The sequence below is a fragment of the Notothenia rossii genome (assembly GCF_949606895.1).
Source record: "Notothenia rossii genome assembly, chromosome: 12".
In the NCBI taxonomy this organism is placed as follows: domain Eukaryota; kingdom Metazoa; phylum Chordata; class Actinopteri; order Perciformes; family Nototheniidae; genus Notothenia; species Notothenia rossii.
The window spans coordinates 4,002,267-4,020,996 of NC_136911.1; the positions used below are offsets into that span (position 1 = coordinate 4,002,267).

An 18,730-nucleotide genomic window follows, 5' to 3' on the forward strand; every position below is an offset into this window, starting at 1 on the left:
TTTACATAGGTATGAAAACCATTTTCGACAGTGTAGAGGTGCTTGGGTTTTAGTGGATTTATCTAGCAGGCCATTCTCTCAGTTTGTCAAGAGAGGCCCTCTTTGATCGAGAGGGAGACCTACTGCTGTTATTTTGTGCTTAAAATGGTGGAAAGCCATCCAAACAGCTTGATACTTGTGGTGAGACCTGTTTGTTTGAAGCAGGTTGTTTGGTAGCACTTTCCATTACAGCTCTGTGTTAACAAGACAATGGTGGGGATATGTTGTGGTAACTTAGGAGAGAAGAGCCGTTTATTCCTACTTGGTAATACACTATATTACTTTCAACTAAAAACACAACGTTTGAAAATGAACAGGGTTGGAATGTTTTAATCGGAGATATACACAATCTTTGTTGTGCAATAAGTAGGGTTTGTCGATATATCAGGATCTCCAAATGAGTCTTGCATGTTGTGGTTTAGCCTCATATGTGTTGATTGTTTTCTAATACTAGCTGATTCTTCAGAGACTAAGATTACAAATGCTTGACAGAGCTTGACCAGTCTGTCTCTGATCCAAGCTTAAGTGTAGTGAAAGTACTTCCAGTCCCTGATGCGGGTTTAATTGAAGCCATCGAAGACCTTTATAGATCACTGCTTACACTCATGTGAGCAGAGGGAATACAGTAAGGGCTCTCATAGTGTAAACCTGACGTGTTAAGCCTGCATTTACTCTCTAAAACTGTATAGGTTTATGTGCTGTTGGATAGATATATGCCTCCCAAATGTAATAACACAACTTCTTCTCAGATAAATTAGATGCCTTTGTTGCAATAGATTTTTTTTTAATTGTGAATACTGAGGAGAAAAAAATATTTCTCAGTGAACAGAGTTTAAATAAATATCAAGTTTCGGTGAAACAATAGCCAACACATTTTCTGAATGAGTTTCATGCACTACAAACAGCTTGTCGTGCATTTATCCATAATATACAAACAACTGGCATGCCTGCAATCCAAGCTTTGTTAGGCCCATAACAGAATACACTGATGCTGTATTGCAGTCAAATAAATACTGTTGAGAACAACACTGACCTCACATATATTGATTCTTTTTTATGCCAATGTGGCTGTATTCCAACAAACAAAAAAACTAAAGTTAATGTAGTGTCTACTACAATGCATCCATTAAGTTAGGCCTCAAAGGACACAGGGCTTGAAGAAAGAGGAAGAAATGGGCGATGTCAAATTGAAGGAGAGTATTTTGGGATAGTTGCATCAGCACAAGATCTTGTAATATATTATATATATTTATTTAATAATGTTACCACTGGCCACATTTTGAGGTCAAATGATTTTATGTCTGTTGGTTTTGAGTGTTGGCACAGCTAGTAGTGTTTCTGCATTGTATTGCATTTATCCCCATTGTACATTCATGTATACATTCTGACTTCCCCTCTTGGGTATGCTCTAAATACCCCTTGGTCAAGTACAATCACAAGCATTTGCATTTTGTAGCTCCTGGGATCTGATTGTTTATATTTAAAATATGTTTTGGCGCTGAATCGAGTGCAGCAATTCCTACTCTGGCTCCAGACAAAGCAACGACTTGTTAGTAAAATGGCTGTACTGTTTATCATAGTGACAGAAAGGGACTGTACTGGTATGAGTGGAGTAAACCATGATAACCCTACATACACATATATAATGGAGTTAACATCAAGTCAACTTCTTGAAGATACTTGGGTCCGACATTACACATTTCAAGAAGACTATTTAATACTGCCAGACAGCCCATTCAAACTCATAGTACAAACAGCTGTCAATGTGAATGGCGGGAAAAGATGACATTGATATTTCATTCTGCAGTGAAGAGTATAACAGAAAAAATCAAGGCAGTATTATAGAGAAGATTTAGCATTGTGTAGAATTGGCAGTGATAGTAAGTGGTTGCTAAGATGTCTAACAGAAATGGGATGAATTTTGTTTTAATGTTCCACAAAAGCACAGTGACTGTTTAACAAATACAAGTGAGCGCTGCCAAGTACAGTCAGCCTGTTGGCCTTAGAGGTGAAGTGCCTTGCTCAAGACTGCTATGAGAGTTGTTACTAGAAAAAGGAAGTGCACTTCACAACTAGTCTAATGCCCACTGTTGCGTTTTCTTCTAATATCATCATGTTCCTGTGATTATGGCGTTATACTTGTAAGTCGTTCTGGATAACAGCCTCAGATAAGTGTACGTAGACAGTTTGAAAGGCTGATAGAGTGCATGCTGATGCTCTTAAAGCCAGTTGAATAATATACAACTAATAGCTGCTTATCCACATAATATTTCCGAAAGTGTGATTAAGTGATTTCAACTCTTTCCTTTGGCTGTCTATTAGCAAACAGGAGAGTAGCAAAGCTTTAAGAAATGCTAACAAGGCCAAACAGTTTAGGAAGGAAACAGGTAGCACATGGGAAATATGTGCAAGTCTGAAGAGAGGGGAAGAGTGAAGACAGACGACAAGGGAAAGACATTTTCAGTCTATTTGGTTGCTTTGACAGCTGCATGGACCCCGAGAAAGGCTCTACTGATGCAAACATAGGTAATGTACACCCAATAGGTCGTGATTAGAAAATGGACTTCATAAACAGCTTACATCTTAAAATGTGCTTAAGTAATGGTCATAGGAAAATCATTGCTTTCTGACTATGCAGAAATTATTTGAAACTATTAATGATAACCTACTGCTAAAAGTTTGGTGAGGCCATTTTGATCTTAGGTATTACAAGTTCATGCAGTTTGTAAGTCAATTCCTTTCAAACTGTGTGACCTCATCTCTAACCAGCTAATTCCTCTGATAACAACAGAAGCATTAACCGAGCCCATCTTTAAATGCTTCATTAATTTTGAAATGATTCACTTCTAACCTCAGCAGCCACAGCAACACATTAAAACCCACCTCAATGTTCAGAGTAGATGGCTATACGCTTACATCCAGGCTCATTAAAGGTTAACATCTCTCCCCATACATGGATGTCTTAGACCCTGTCTAACTTTACAGTATGACTTAACAGTTTAACTGTATGTTAGATTTAGCACATAGTAGGTTAACTGATATCATCTCATTGCAGATTCCAGGTGAAAAACCCACTCTAACACTGTTTTTAATAATGTATGTCTACTTTCACCTGTCTTCACCGGGGAATCGGGGGGTTAACGCACTGAACCTCACATGCACAGACGAGCCTTAATGCACACCAAGCATGCACAGAGGTAAATAAGATACACACACACCGTTAGGGTGGTTTCACAGGATCACCCATTACCACCCTTTGAAGAGTGTGAGTTGCTAATGGTGTTGGAACCCATTCAGGGAGTGTGGCTGCCAGTCCATTAGCTGGCCGACACACTCTGCTGACTAAACACAACACTTCCACTGCCCTTGTCCTCTGTTCCTCTACACCGTGCCCGACTTCTTCGGAGATGAAAGTTGTAGGTTTTTCTGTGTTTTTTTGTATTTGTTTGTCTGCACATATAGTGTACAGCTGTGAGAGCAGCAGGACTGAAGGCAAAAGACAATGGTTCCCCATTAAACACATTCAATTTGGTTAAACTGTCCGACTTGTGCACACTTTGATGGACAATTGAATACAAAAGTTATTCATTTCATGTAAGCGTAGGTTATTTAATAGATGCTTTCATCCGAAGTGTCAGTATACATACAGAGCACTTTTTCATTAATTGCCAATTGACCACTACATCAAAATAAAGACCAATCAATGTGCAGCGTTCAGGTTTTAATGGGCAAAAATGGCAATCTTTCAAATCAGGGAATTGGCTACGGTCCCTGAACTAGCTACCATTACAGTTCAGTTAGACTGAAATTAGCATGAGTGAACTAATTTAAATTTATGGCTGGCAATCCACAAATTAAATGTATTTTGTAAGACGGGTTCAGTCTAATCTTGCATCATATATAATAATACTGATATAATACATTTATATTGACTGATTAGTGTCAAATACTGATTTTAAAGTCTTCTCAGCACAATGAATGAAAGGGAACTTTTCTAAAAATAAAAAGGCAATAAGACAAAATGAAGATTATTTATCTCCACTGTCCTCTGCCACCAAGGGACTATAAAGACTGGACCTCATGCATGGACCCCACTAGCTTTGAGTCTAGTCAGAGAATCAGACCCCTAGCTGGGCTTTAAGGGCAGCACTTTGCACCGTGTCCTTCAAAGAATGCCAAAGAGTCTTAGCCTCTCCTCTGCTTTCACAGTCAATCAATAGCACACTTTTCTGCCTCCTTCATAAGAAGGCTTCTGCTGCACTGTGTAGGTGTGTCTATGCGTGTGTGTGGGCAGATGTCGTATGTGATTGTGCATTCCCAAACAACACATACACACATTCAATAAGCCATTGATACTGAGACGTGCACACAGGCATCACAATGCTTAGATATTCTATCCATCAACAAGCTGCTGTTATACAGGAGCATGGTAGGGTGCTGGCTGAGTGGATGAATCTATAAATCAGATTTGATGTTTCCTGTCTACCAGTCTGAATATGTGTGTGTTAGTGTGTGTTAGTGTGTGTATGTGCATGAGTGTGTCTGCCATGTACTCTGTCCGCATCACTGTTCCAGACGCAGATTAAAGAGCTGAAACTGATCTGTGATCAGCCAAGCTCTAATCCCCTCCATGTTGGACACAATAATTTCATATCTAGCAAACTCAAAGAAATGCCAGCAGACAGGATGAGCATTTATCAAGCAATGACATTAAAATTAATTCTCAAATATATGCGTTCGGAATTACAATTTGAAAATGTGAAGCGCACCATGAATTTCAATATACTGCAGTCATTAACCAACAGTTTTATGGGGAATTAATGAAATTCCAAATTAATCAACTGGGCTGCTAAGGATTGACCTAACTCAATCTACAGCTGTGCTAATTAACTAGCATATATTAATTAGTCATTTGACCTCTTTCTACAAAGGTCAGGATTACCCAGAATTATTGCTGAAGAGCATCTTAACTGACTGTATTTTGTGTGGAGTGAGGGGTGGTGGCAGAAAAAGAGACATACAGTCTAAAGCAGAAACATTTGCTGGTAACCAAAACCCCTAATAATAAGAACCTAAATTGACTGTTTTTCACAAACAGAATCCGGCCCTGAAAGGGTCTGACACACTTTTCATTTAGAGTAATCCGATAGATCGGTGCTCTCTAAAAATGCCGATCGCATGACGTAAAATGATGACGTAAAATACATGACACTTTTCTCAGTGCGCGGCAAAACAAGCCCGCCAAAATGGTTTGGCAGTATTTTAACGTGTCCGAAAAAAATAGCGGTATGCAACGTGTGTGAAGCAGAAATCCTGCAACTCCGCCCGCTGTGACGGACCGGTGAGCGGAGGAAAACACACACTGAGAGTTAGACCTAACACACATTGTATCTACCTCTGGAACAAGCTAAACTAGTAATAAATATATTTATTCTTCACTGTCGGGTCATTCATTACTGGATCAGTGAGCTGCATGAGACGATACTGACGGGCTGTCAGGAGAGAGAGAGAGAGAGAGAGAGAGAGAGAGAGAGAGAGAGAGAGAGAGAGAGAGGAAAAGAGAGCGCTTCCGCTAATTTCTCTTATCCAAAGTTAATGTAAACTTTAATAATATATTTCATTTGAATGTAATAATTATGTTGGTTGTTGCTTGTGGAAGCGCCAGTGAATGAGCCCCATTAACTGAGTTTTAAGCATCACTTTAAATGGAAGATCCCCATAGGCCCCGCCCACTCGATCGGATCAGCGATCGTTATCGGCCGATACTGATTCCGGCGATCGGCCCCAGAACTGGCGATCGGAGCATCCCTAGTTTCATTAAGCCAGTAAATGCAAATATAGAGTTGGCAGTAATGGAAATCACTGACTAATCAAATGCAAGATATACAATAATCTAATATAAAGTCTCTTTAGGCACTACAAGCAGGAGGGAAATCATTCTGAACACAAATGCTGGCCTTATTTTCTAATGCAGCTTCTTTATCCTAATGAAAAACTAATGTGAGCAGAGCTGTGGGCCCAACATGGACACCAAACCCTAGACATCTTGAGGCAGCAGTGAAACATACATAAAGACATGCCTAGAGACAGCAAGATAAGGAGGAATCCACTGTGTATGTGAATAGGGAGGCAACGTGAAAGGAGAAGTGAAATGAGGTGGCATTAGGTAACCTTAGTATATAAAATAGTCTGAACCACAGAAGAGAGAAATAAAGTAAAAGCACAAGGCACAGACAGAGGGGACCAAGAGAGGGAAACATAGAGCCAAGAAAAGCACAGTGAAAGAAAAATATTGAGGAGTTCAGAGACAGGAGGTGAGAGAAATGTATAAAGAGGAGGCAGTGACCCCTGTCTGACTAATCTTAGCTTACACTGGAACAGCCCCTGAACCAGAGCTAATGGAGCACATCCACATCGAACCTCAACCCTCTCCCTTTCTCCATCTTATACACACTAAGCTATTTCTTATCGCACACGTTTCTACACCTACCAAGCCTCAGCTTCACAAACAAACAAACAAACAAGTAGCATACTGTATACTGCATGTTTTCACCTGATGCAACTTTTTGCCACCTGGAAACAAACATACACACACACAAACATACACACACACACACACACACACACACACACACACACACACACACACACACACACACACACACACAGATTTTGTTAAGCCAAGGCAGGTGGTTTGCAGTACAGACTCTGCACAAACAAATGTAATGTATGTTCTATTAAGCATGATTCATATGGAAGTCCAGAGCCAATTCTAAGGAACAGTATTTATCCAGAACATTTGATTGAATTGATAACAGTTCAAACAAAGCTGATAACTCTACTGTTAGTGTTGCAGCACAACTCTTTAATAACAGCCTACAGTGCAGCAAATGAAAGTGAAAATTAGGAGTGAATGTAAAAATGATTTTGTCGCACTGGTGATTGACACCTGAATAGTTTATAATTAGCGTTGATTCAGAAGTTAACTTAATCACAGGCCAAATGTCTTTATTTCAAAAGTGTCAAATTCATAATACAATTAAATTGTTTTTTTTGTAATTGTATGCATGGGATCGCAGTCGTTATTGGCACAAACGCAATGTTAGATTTTGACAGACACAAAAACACAAACAAGCAACTGTGTGAATATTTGTTTTTTTGCAATACTGGTAGAGTTTGTTCCAAGACTCTGCAAGAGAGCACTCCTGGCTGACATCCCAATTATTGTGCACCCTTACCACTGTTTCCTCCTGACTGAACTAACAACACACACACACACACACACACACACACACACACACACATACACACACACACACACACACACACACACACACACACACACACACACACACACACACACACACACACACACACACACACACACACACACAAAGTGCAATGCATGAAACCACCCACAGGGAAACATACTCATGTTATTTGCACCCATTACCTCACTGACACACATGTTCATTCAAGCACAACCAGGGTACACAATAAACATTTGTCTATTTTCAGCACAACCAAGAGATCAAGACAAACACAGACACACACACACACACACACACAGACACACACACACACACACACACACACACACACACACACACACACACACACACACACACACACACACACACACACACACACACACACACACACACACACACACACACACACACACACACACACAGTCTCATAGATGTATACCTCACTAAGCAAAGTCTGTTCAATGCAGTTGTATTACCACAAAGCGTGAGTCGTGCGAGACACACACACACAGAGACCAAGTCATGCACACGGTCAGCTTCACTATTCTGAAATAGAGACACACACAGAAATACACAGGCTATATTTTCCAAGTGACTAGCTGGCTACAGTATGTTCCCATTCTGCCTCTGTGCTTTTCCTCCGAGTCTAAAGAGAAAAAGGAGGAGTGTTTCTTCAATGGAAGTAACCCAAAGATTAATTCACTTAATCTTGGGCTGTAAATGGGGTATTCAAGCGGCTTGAAAAACAAATTGAATGCAAAGGCTGAGAGTAATAACAACATTTGTCTTAGCTGCGTCACAATGCCCTTTTCCACAGCACTCTTCCACCTGAGCTGGTGGCTAGATTTCCAACATCCATTATGAGAGAGAGTGCAAACACACATGTACGTCCACACACCGTCTGACAGACACACACTGGCGCTCTCACACACACACACACACACACATGTTGACAATGCTACCTAATGTACTGTATGGAGCACAGAAAAGATGGAGAGGGAAAGACGGGGTCGGACTATCTGGGAATTAAGAGTAGCTGAGTAGCTGTGTGTGCCTGTGTGTGTGTGTGTGTGTGTGTGTGTGTGTGTGTGTGTGTGTGTGTGTGTGTGTGTGTGTGTGTGTGTGTGTGTGTGTGTGTGTGTGTGTGTGTGTGTGTGCCTGTGTGTGTGTGTGTGTGTGTGTGTGTGTGTGTGTGTGTGTGTGTGTGTGTGCGTGCGTGCGTGCGTGCGTGCATGCGTGTGTGTGTGTGCGTGCGTGTGAGTGCGTGCGTGCGTGCGTGCGTGCGTGCGTGCGTGCGTGCGTACATGTGTCAGTTGGACAGATGTTGTGCTGCAGTTTTGAAAGTGTAATCCCCAGATTCATCATGTTACCCATCAGGCACGTGCAGATCAAAGGGTTAATGTTGCAGAATGTAGGTTAAACTCAAAGGCAGACGAGAGAAAGCAACAGTTTAAATATCCACTGACAACGGGCTCGATGGAACTCCACATATTCTAGAGATACAGTTTTATGTGCTGGATCACTGCAAAACTATTGGCTAATGATTTAGTTATGTATGCTGATTATTTCTGCATGAGCAATAACTAATTACTTAATGTACCAAGCTGAAAGTCTCATTAGATCACTGTACTCACTCTGAGTGAATAATGCATGTGGGATAAATGCGTGTTTTACATGCAATCAACAGCTCTTCTGCAGTGCTGTGGCAAGTCGATACTTTGAATGCAAGATTTCTCTCAAAAACTGGTCTTTGTTCTGATTTGGCAGAGGGCATATTTGAAGTTTGAGGTTCATATTATGAAACTTTTCGTCTCACAACCTGATTTTATAGGACCAAGCTAACATATGTCTTCCAAACAAAATTGGCGTGCTTAACTTGAATATATCTAGAGTAGAGAGACTTATGAATGCTGACCCGATAACCACACAGGTAGAACATTTGGTTTTAAGCACACAATCTTTTTAATAATGCACCAATTGTCGTTGTGTCATTTAGCTTTGACCGGGTTTGCATATACTTTGTATGTTAATATCACTGTGCCTTCTTACTCAGGCCCATATAGCGTCATGCCTAATAAGATCAAAGGTCAAACAAATATTAACAGAAATGATTCTATGCCTTCTTTAGTACTGCATGTATAATACGTTATGCTCACGGGAGTAATTAGGCATAAGAGAGTATGTGTTTTAAAACAGCCATTTGTACTGATGCAATAACATGCCACTGTAATTAAAACATCAGGCACGTGTTCACATCATACTATACTTTTATCAATAACCATTCAAACAAACATGGACGTTATTATTCCATCCATTAATGAAGTGCTTCTAATATTAGTATAGATTTTCCGTCACAAGTTGCATGAACAAATATGTGCACTTTGTAGCAATTTAAGCTACACTCCTGAATATAGTTGAAACAATTAAAACAGACTAGAGAGGTCACCTGACAGCAGCTGGGATCCAGAACATGGGACAACACTGGCAGGATGTGAGGGGGGGATGCCAGAGAGGGATCATGTCTGCATTGTTCTAGCTTTGGATCAACTGCAAAAGCACAACGGTTATAACACCACACGCTCTGGAAAGTGTGTCTAAATCTTCTCCCTGTCACTCTGATAGAGGTGAATGCCCGGTTTTACCTTGTGCTGCTTTTGACACAGTGGTTTTTGACACTGTCATTTTAGTTCGGATCCACTTACGCTGCTTTTAAATGATCTTTCTATAACCTTCAGTTACCTGGTGCAGCACAGCAATGGCTTTTATATGACCTTATTACCTAGATGGTGTACCCTGTCTATTAGCTTCTTCTAAGTGATTGAACTGGTATATTTGAGGATAAAACAAACAACATTTCAACTCCGTTTTGGGAAACCTTTTGGCCTATATTTAGCTCGCAGGAATACCACCTATAGAAACAGCCACGGTGGACTTAAGAACTAAATACAGAGAATGACCGAGTTAGGTTTCATATAGGTTCATAAACATTGTTTTTAAACTCCTCTATCGTCAAGATTTAAAGGGGAAGATATGGAAAATATTGGAAAAAGAAAGTTTTAAAGGCTTTGAAGTCATATTATTCTCTAAATCTCATTACATATTATGCTGATGAAGTGACCTGAGCGAATACTTGAAGATGATCGGGGTGGAAAAGTGTCAGCTTATTTGACAGAAATACTTTTAATTTGTTGGCTTTATTTAGTTTTGATCAGCTGTTGTTTTTGTTCTAAACCCTGACACATTGTTCATACTGTAGGTCCTATAGAGACACATTTAAAATGATGGTGATAACAATGGTGATGATGAACATGAAGACGATGATGACCATGATGATGATGATGAACATCAAGACGATGATGACCATGATGATGATGATGAACATCAAGACGATGATGATGATGATGATGATGATGATGATGATGTGCACTAAATGGATTTTAAGTGGTTATTCAGATCAAATGAAAGAGGATGTCATAAGATCAATCAAGTAGAACAGCCAGGTATCTCCAAAGTGAAGTGTAGCATTAGGTGACAAAGCCCGCTCCATTTTCTGACTAATGCCAGGCTGACGCGGCTACACGTTATAATACCAGCGGTAATATTGAATGACAAGGTTTCAGAGAAAATCCTCGCCTCTTCAACAATCTTTCCTCGAGCTGTCTCTCTTCATCCTTCTCTTCTCCTGTCCCTTTCTCTTCTTCCTCCAATCCTGCCAGCCTACTCTACATTTTAGAGCGCCTTGTCTAACGAGCTGGACAGATTCTGATGGGAACACATTCCACTAGAATAACTCTCAGAACCTGAACATTTGCACATGCGTAACACACACACACACACACACACACACACACACACACACACACACACACACACACACACACACACACACACACACACACACACACACACACACACTTCAATTGATGAGGGCAGAGCAAGAGAGGTAGTGGTGTGAGCTGCATGGTGTGTTCGTGTTGTGTTACTGACATTGTTAAGGGAATTGTGATGCATAACTGGTCAGTGCACATTTGTGTCACTGTGGCCTTGCTCCCATGATGAAACAGAGATAGCCTTCCAGTAGCATTCACTTTCAAGAGATACAGTTCAATTATTCAAGGATACTGATACAGCAGTCCAAAGTAAAAAGCTAACAGGGAACAGAATAATACAACATATTCATTTCTCTCTGAGTTTTTGTTTCTCACTATTAGATGTTTGTGACACTCATGAAAAAAACCAGCAAAGAGCTTCTACCGCCAACATGAATTTAAATGTTTTAGCGATTTATTAACTTTGTGCATTTATAAATGTACACTTTGAAAAGTTGTCGGTGAAGGCTTGTCGCAAGTAAACATGTGTGTGTCATATTATGCAGGTTGTTAAGATACCCTTGTCGAGTCAAATTCATATTCATTTATTATGAGCTGCTGTGAAATGAAGCAATTCTGATGAATTGTGCTCTGAAAATAAAGTGCTTTTTTCAGGGGATTATAGGTCAAACATTTCCTTCCAAAAAGAATTCATGTTTAAGTGCGATTAAAATATTAATACTCTGATGAGGTAGGCACATTTTAGGAGCTGTATGAGCACGGAGAACACAAACTGGGCCTGTTTGGCTGTGATCCATGGCATAGGGTGGATGCAGTGGACGAGTAGGGGCTGCTTTTAGAGTTCGCAAAAGCATCATATTACTCCCTTATAAAGCATCGAGTGGAGACTTTGTCAAATACATGTAATGAGGAGAGGAACGAGAAGGGTTGTGAGGAGAGACGGAGAGATAAACTACAAGGAGTGGGGGTTGATTATGGCCAGATGATAAAACCACTGAGGAGAGCCAAGTAGGGATAGAGAGAATTAGAGATAGTTAGGGACAGGAGAAGGGGCAGGAGGCGAGACAGAAAAACAAGAGAGAGTGAAATAATGAGAGAAAGACTGGGGAATCGAAGAGGGAAAGAGTAAGAGGGAACTTAAGGACGATGAGGAAAAGAAGCAGAGGAAGATTTATTGAAAAAATATATATATATCATATATGTCTATATAATTTAGACAGAGGAGGAAAATGGCAATTAACAACTCAACCCTGTTTCCTAACGCTGACTCACTCGACCTGATGCATGATACATCTAACAATCTGGAGAAAACACACACACACACACACACACACACACACACACACACACACACACACACACACACACACACACACACACACACACACACACAGACACACACACACACACACACACACACAGAGGCAGCTGCACACACACACAAGGACCAAACAAAGCTAAACACCAAGTATTGAGCTGATCTAATCTGAGCCAAACTAGTCTGCTCCCTCCAGCTCTAATCCTATTATTACCACCTCCTACTGGGAGCCGTCACACACACACACACACATACACACACACACACACACACACACACACACACACACACACACACACACACACACACACACACACACACACACACACACACACACACACACACACACACACACACACACACACACACACACACACACACACAGCTAAGAAAGGTTAAGCAAAGACACAGACTGGGCTCTACCTGTGTGTTGGTTAATGTGTGGTTGCAAAAGTATATCATATCTCACTGGCATCTTTTAAACAGTGACTGATGATAATAATCACAGTGACTCATTTGTTGACTGTAGAAATTATTAATGTCGCATAACAATGCAACTGTGGTAGGACTGTGAGGACCTATAGCACCAGATTGCTCTCTTGTTTGTGGCGCTACGCTACATTTATGACACTCTTGGTACCCCTCAGGCGTCAGTTTTTATGGTCCAGGACGGTGCGTCAGCTCGAATTGTTTTGTGCATAGTGTCTTTCCTAAAAAATTTAATTCCAATGTAAGACGTTTTTAGGTTTGGTTACACAACACAAATACCTGGTTAGACTTAAGAAAATATTGTGGTTTCGTAAGTCTTTATGACAAAAAGTAAGCTCAACTTAGAATCCATTTTGTTTCTGGCAACAAATTGGGCCATGGGGCTTCACTTACTTTGGTCGCGCTTGCTTGAACTTAAACATCATGTTTAGGAGTTGGGAGTGACACCAGGATGTAAATGCAGTCATAACAATTCTAGTTTAAAAATGAATCCCTTTAAAACACAAGCTATGCCTAAATGTGCATCCTTTAGTCAGGTTCGTGCAGTGTCTATCACAACTGGACCTTCTGTAGACACACACACACCCCCACCGCGGCCGCCCCCCCCGAGGAAATTCTGAAAGAATACGCCCATTGGCTACAAATCAATATATGATTGGTTGATCAAACTGTCAGTCCAAACGTACACTCTCATTCAGTGCCACGGCCAGGGCATTCGATCAAGGATGTAGAATACCTTGGTTGAAGGACAAGATCTGATTGGATGCTTTCTTTTCTAACACAAAACCACTGAAATGCTTAGTGCATGGTCCGAGAAGGACAAACAAATCAACGTAACACTGTAATATTACAGATCAACGACACAGATACAATTCTCATTTATTCATTTTATATACATTTTATTTATATAATTAAATCGATTTTCTGTTTGTTTTATCTGAGTGTTCCAGGGTATTCTCTGAATACCTTGAAGGCCCTGACAGTTCGCCACTGGGTTCGTGCCATATATAATGGGAGGAACCATTAAGAAATGCAAACAAAAAGATGCAACTGAATATTTTCTTTGTGTTTCGCATCATGAATGATATTAAAGAACAGGAAAGCTTCTCTTGCCCTGTGTGGCCCTGGAGGTACAACTAGACTGATGTCTATGTCAAATGGCGAGGCATGCTTAATGAGATGAGAAAAGGCTAATCTGATCCTATATCAGACAGCCTCCAGGGGCATCCCATTTAGCCACCAACAGTGTCACTAAGAGCCTGCCTTAAAGACACACTCTTTATTATTCACACGCTGGTGCCGAGAAAGTTAACAAAGTTAAACCCTGTCCTTTAAACACGGAGCAATGGATGAGCAAAGCTGAGAGTAAAAGGCTGATTAAAGGATGGATTTGCCGTTTCAAACAATACATTTAACATAAACTATTGTACATCTTAAATTCTGTAAGATAGGGCCAAATGTCTGATCATTTCCAATGTTTTTGAAGTGAAACATTAATACACATTGAGCTGATTTCCCTATGAGATGAAAAGGCCATTACATCAGCAAAAAGGTCTCACGGTCTGTCTGTGTTGTGTTTTGTCTGTCTCTGGTTTCCTGTTTTATTTTGAAAAGTGTTTACCCCCTGTCTTGTCTGTTGATTCCTGTCTCTGTGTTTGCCCTCCTGTGTCTGATTTCCTGATTGTGTTCACCTGGTGCCCCTGAGGTTTCTCCTCCCTCCTCACCTGTCTCTTGTTTCTGCTTCACTCAACCCTGACAAAAGGGATGAGGATTTGAATAACAAATGTGAACAATGTATGTCCTGATGGTTATTAGACATAGAGGTGTTGAGATACCTTGCTTCAGAGACACAACAAAAGCAAAAGCACAAACTGTACAGTGAGAAGTCAATAGAGAACACAGCTGGAGTACAAGGGTTAACACCGTCTAATGTCTTCAGTCATGTGAGCGTTGGTGGTTGTCTGTGCTCCTTTGTGCATATGTGTGTGTCTGCTTGAATGCATCTCTGTGTGTGTGCACTTTATTTAGTTGGACATCAAAAGGTGTTCAGCAAATGATATCCCTGTGCTAGCCAATTAAGTGAAACTTGAATGCAACATTAAACTGACAGCCGCTTCAGGCCAAGCTCGCGTGGGAGAAAATCCCCAGATTATTCTTCAACATACAATCATTTCTCTACCCAAACGTACATGAACATGTGTATGAAAATGCATTCAGAAGGAAAAACATATTTCATTTCTTTGTAATGCTCTCTCTCTCTTTTCCTTCATTGGTACACATAACTCATACCTCTAGCATTTTCAGTTTGCACTTGGGAAACTCCACACAGTCGGAGGGTCAACCAGGCCATTGACTTTTAGTCTGTGAGTGTGTTTGTCCCGGCAGGATGGAATAGTTCATCTTTTTTTTTCCATGCCTCAGACCATTGGTCACAAGGACGTTGTGTATTCCCCCCGAGTGTTTCACATCTGCCTCCGGAGCAGGGATAAAGTCAGCAGATTTAAGCTCGGGTGTAACTGCTTTTCAACATACCGTTTGCATGACTTTATTTTACTCTCTCTCTGTCACACACACACACACACACACACACACACACACACACACACACACACACACACACACACACACACACACACACACACACACACACACACACACACACACACACACACACACACACACAACACACACGCACGCACGCACGCACGCACACACACACACACACACACACACACACACACACACACACACACACACACACACACACACACACACACACACACACACACACACACACACACACACACACACACACACACTGGCTTGCCTCCCTCATTTCAAATTCCACCCTCATCCTTACCCACACTCTGATATTCCTGTTGTGTGCTGTTATTGGATTTGTATTCAAAATAAATATGTATAAATGGTATTTGGAAGATGTTTATATGAAAAATAAATCTCACTTCACTATTATTTATGGAGCTAATTCAAGCTGCTTTCTTTAACAAGACACTAAATCTCAACCTGCTCAGGGGACACTGAAGCTGACCTGCCAATTGAAGGGAGCAAGAGGACTAGGGATTTCCATAAACGATCAATACAGTTTTATATATTAAGTGTTGTCCCTATGACACATATTCACTGTGAGGACATTCTTATGAGGAAGGAAAGTGCACTGCCCATCTCTATCTCTCTGTTTCCACACACACACACACACAAATGGCTCGCGGTGCCGTCTCACCGTCGTAGTCTGTCGGATGGGATGATTAATGAGGCTCGCCCACGGACACATTCGTCCGGGACCTGAGGAGCCCTGGCGATCACCGGGGGAATCAGTCACACCGGCTGAGCAACATCCCAATCACACCAAACCAAGGCTGATACCAGGACCAAACAGAACCAAGCATTGCAGATCAAAAATATCACGGACATGGTATGTCTCCAAATAAAGCACAAGCAATACTGTACCGATGAGTAGGCCTATGCGTAAACATATGAATCAACTGCACACATGTTGATGAAAACACGTGTGCAGGTAAAAAGATTCCCATATAAGATGTAGTTGACGTGCAAAAAAGCTCATCCTGGGTATTCCAAGTCTTAAATGGGTGGGGCTTAAATAACTAAATCCCTAATTTGTGTTAGAAGAATTATCATCTAATCTAATAATAATAATGCATTTTATTTATGGGCGCCTTTCAAAGCTCTCCAGGACACCTTACAGAGCATAATTGAAAACAAGCAACAAAGAAGATCACACAGTAATACAAGACTTCAAAAACAAAGACTTAAAAACAAAGACTCCAAGTTTTTCCTTTGACCTTTTGCTAAAGTTTGCTCAAATTGGCCCAGACCTGATACTAGTGACACTACATTCAAATTGCGTTGAAACTTCATAAACAGAATTTTAAATTCCCAGCAATAGCTTCAAAATAAGAAATATTCTATATTTCCCGGTCATTGAAAGTGAAAACACCTTCCAAATAGTCATTAGACATAACTCCCTTTCTACACATGTGGACATTCAAGGAACATCTGGATTTTGGACAAAGCCAGTGCATTGAGCTGAAACAAAGATTTAATATAAAGTAAATCTCCCAAAATCCAGAAAAAGCTGAATAAATAAACAGCCATTTGTGAAATCGTTTCAAACTCCGCTCTTAAAAGCATAAAAGACAGAAAAGCTTAACTCACGCACTGAAAAGTCATTCAGTAATTAATGTTAAAATCAGCTAATGGGAACTTCCCCGGGCGCTAAAATGAATGCAGCAGAGATCCTGAGGATTTTACAGTCGTATGTTTAAACTCAGAAGGTAACCATTCTCAGGCTCCCTCTCCTTCCAACCCGCTGCATCTGGCTCCCGGGAGCCCCGCTCCACCGTCGGGATACCTGCAGCCTGCCAGCACGCGCACCCCTCTCGTGCTACTGTTATGCTCCAGAGACAGGCTCAGTCTGACTCTGCTTCCCATTCATATCCCCGCTCAGCGCCGGGGGACACATCCAACAATTAAGAAAAACAACTTACGGGTTGTTGGCAAAGCTCCGTGCACGCAGTTGACATGGCAGAAAATCCACAAAGCGACCGGTAATAACAACGTGAATCCCCGGGCAGGACGGTGCCGTTGCATCTTCACGGCCGGTGCGGACGCAGCGGGAGAGGAATCACTCGGGAAACACTGCGCCGTAAGTTGAGGACTGTAACGCCACTCGGTCCGTCACACTGGCTTCGCAGTTGAGGACTGGCGTATAGGAGACAGGCTGCACGGACTTACTCTCTCTCTATCTGTTTCTCACCCCCTCCCTCTCTCTCTCTCTCTCTCTCTCTCTCTCTCTCTCTCTCTCTCTCTCTCTCTCTCTCTCTCTCTCTCTCTCTCTCTCTGTCTCACTCACCCTCTCGAACCAATAAAGAGATGATGTAAGGATCGCGCCGGCTGACAGTCTGGTCTGTGCTTTAATGTGCCACGCACTTCTCTCTGCAGCTATTTCGCGATTTAAGAAAAAACTAAAGAATAAGAACAACGGTGTCTCAACCTGCACATGTCGGGGAGGACTCGGTGCGCCTGTAGAGAGCAGACAGAGTAGACTCCAGTAGTTCAGAAAGCATGACAGTGCGCAGCGGAAATCCACTGAAGTGATTCTTCCTCTCCAGCGCTCCGGTGCGCTGTCCGTGGTGCTGAACTTATCTCTCTGCCTCTCTGAATGTCTCTGCGTTTCTCATAGTGCCCCCCTCCTCCTCCAGGTGGTGGTAGCCTTGTGCATTTGTCTCCTTTGCTCACGACAAAAGCTCTACCGAAAGATGCACAGACCTAAAGTCACTCTCCAGGCCCTGAAGTCTCTCCTTATCTACTCAAACATGAATGTGTTGTAAAATGCTCTATGGGTGAGTATGAGGATGAATAATGTAATGAAGATTAATAAACACACAGTCTTAAACATTTGTAGTATGCAGTTGCTATTCCCAAAAGGACTTTGTCAATGTGTCAGAGATATGTTCTAAATGAAATCAGAAGTATACAGTATCTTAACTTGTTCTGATAGAATTGCAGGGAATTTGTTTTACACAAAGAAAACATTCTGTATAACTATAAAGGAGAAAGTGTTTTAGAAACCATGGCACATGTTTTGAAAAAGTCCTTCCTCAGTAAAGAGACAACTCTCGGAAGTTATGCAGTTAATAAATGTTTTGAGTATTTGTATTAACTTCGCACATCTAGTTGTATTGCTTCAAGGTTGCACACGTGTACCTGAGTAACATGACTTACAAGGTGGGAATAAAATCCAT

The 18,730-nt window shown here is 41.2% G+C and overlaps 1 protein-coding gene across 1 annotated transcript in view; it reads right to left on the bottom strand.

The window, feature by feature from the left end:
* Window positions 1-17,703, bottom strand: part of cntnap2a (contactin associated protein 2a) — a 317,081-nt gene extending 299,378 nt beyond the window's left edge. The window contains exon 1 of the mRNA XM_079661019.1: window positions 17,474-17,703. Within this exon, the coding sequence (XP_079517145.1) occupies window positions 17,474-17,576 (103 nt within the window). The 5' untranslated portion in view covers window positions 17,577-17,703. The remainder of the gene's footprint in view (window positions 1-17,473) is intronic.
* Window positions 17,704-18,730: the final 1,027 nt, after the last annotated feature.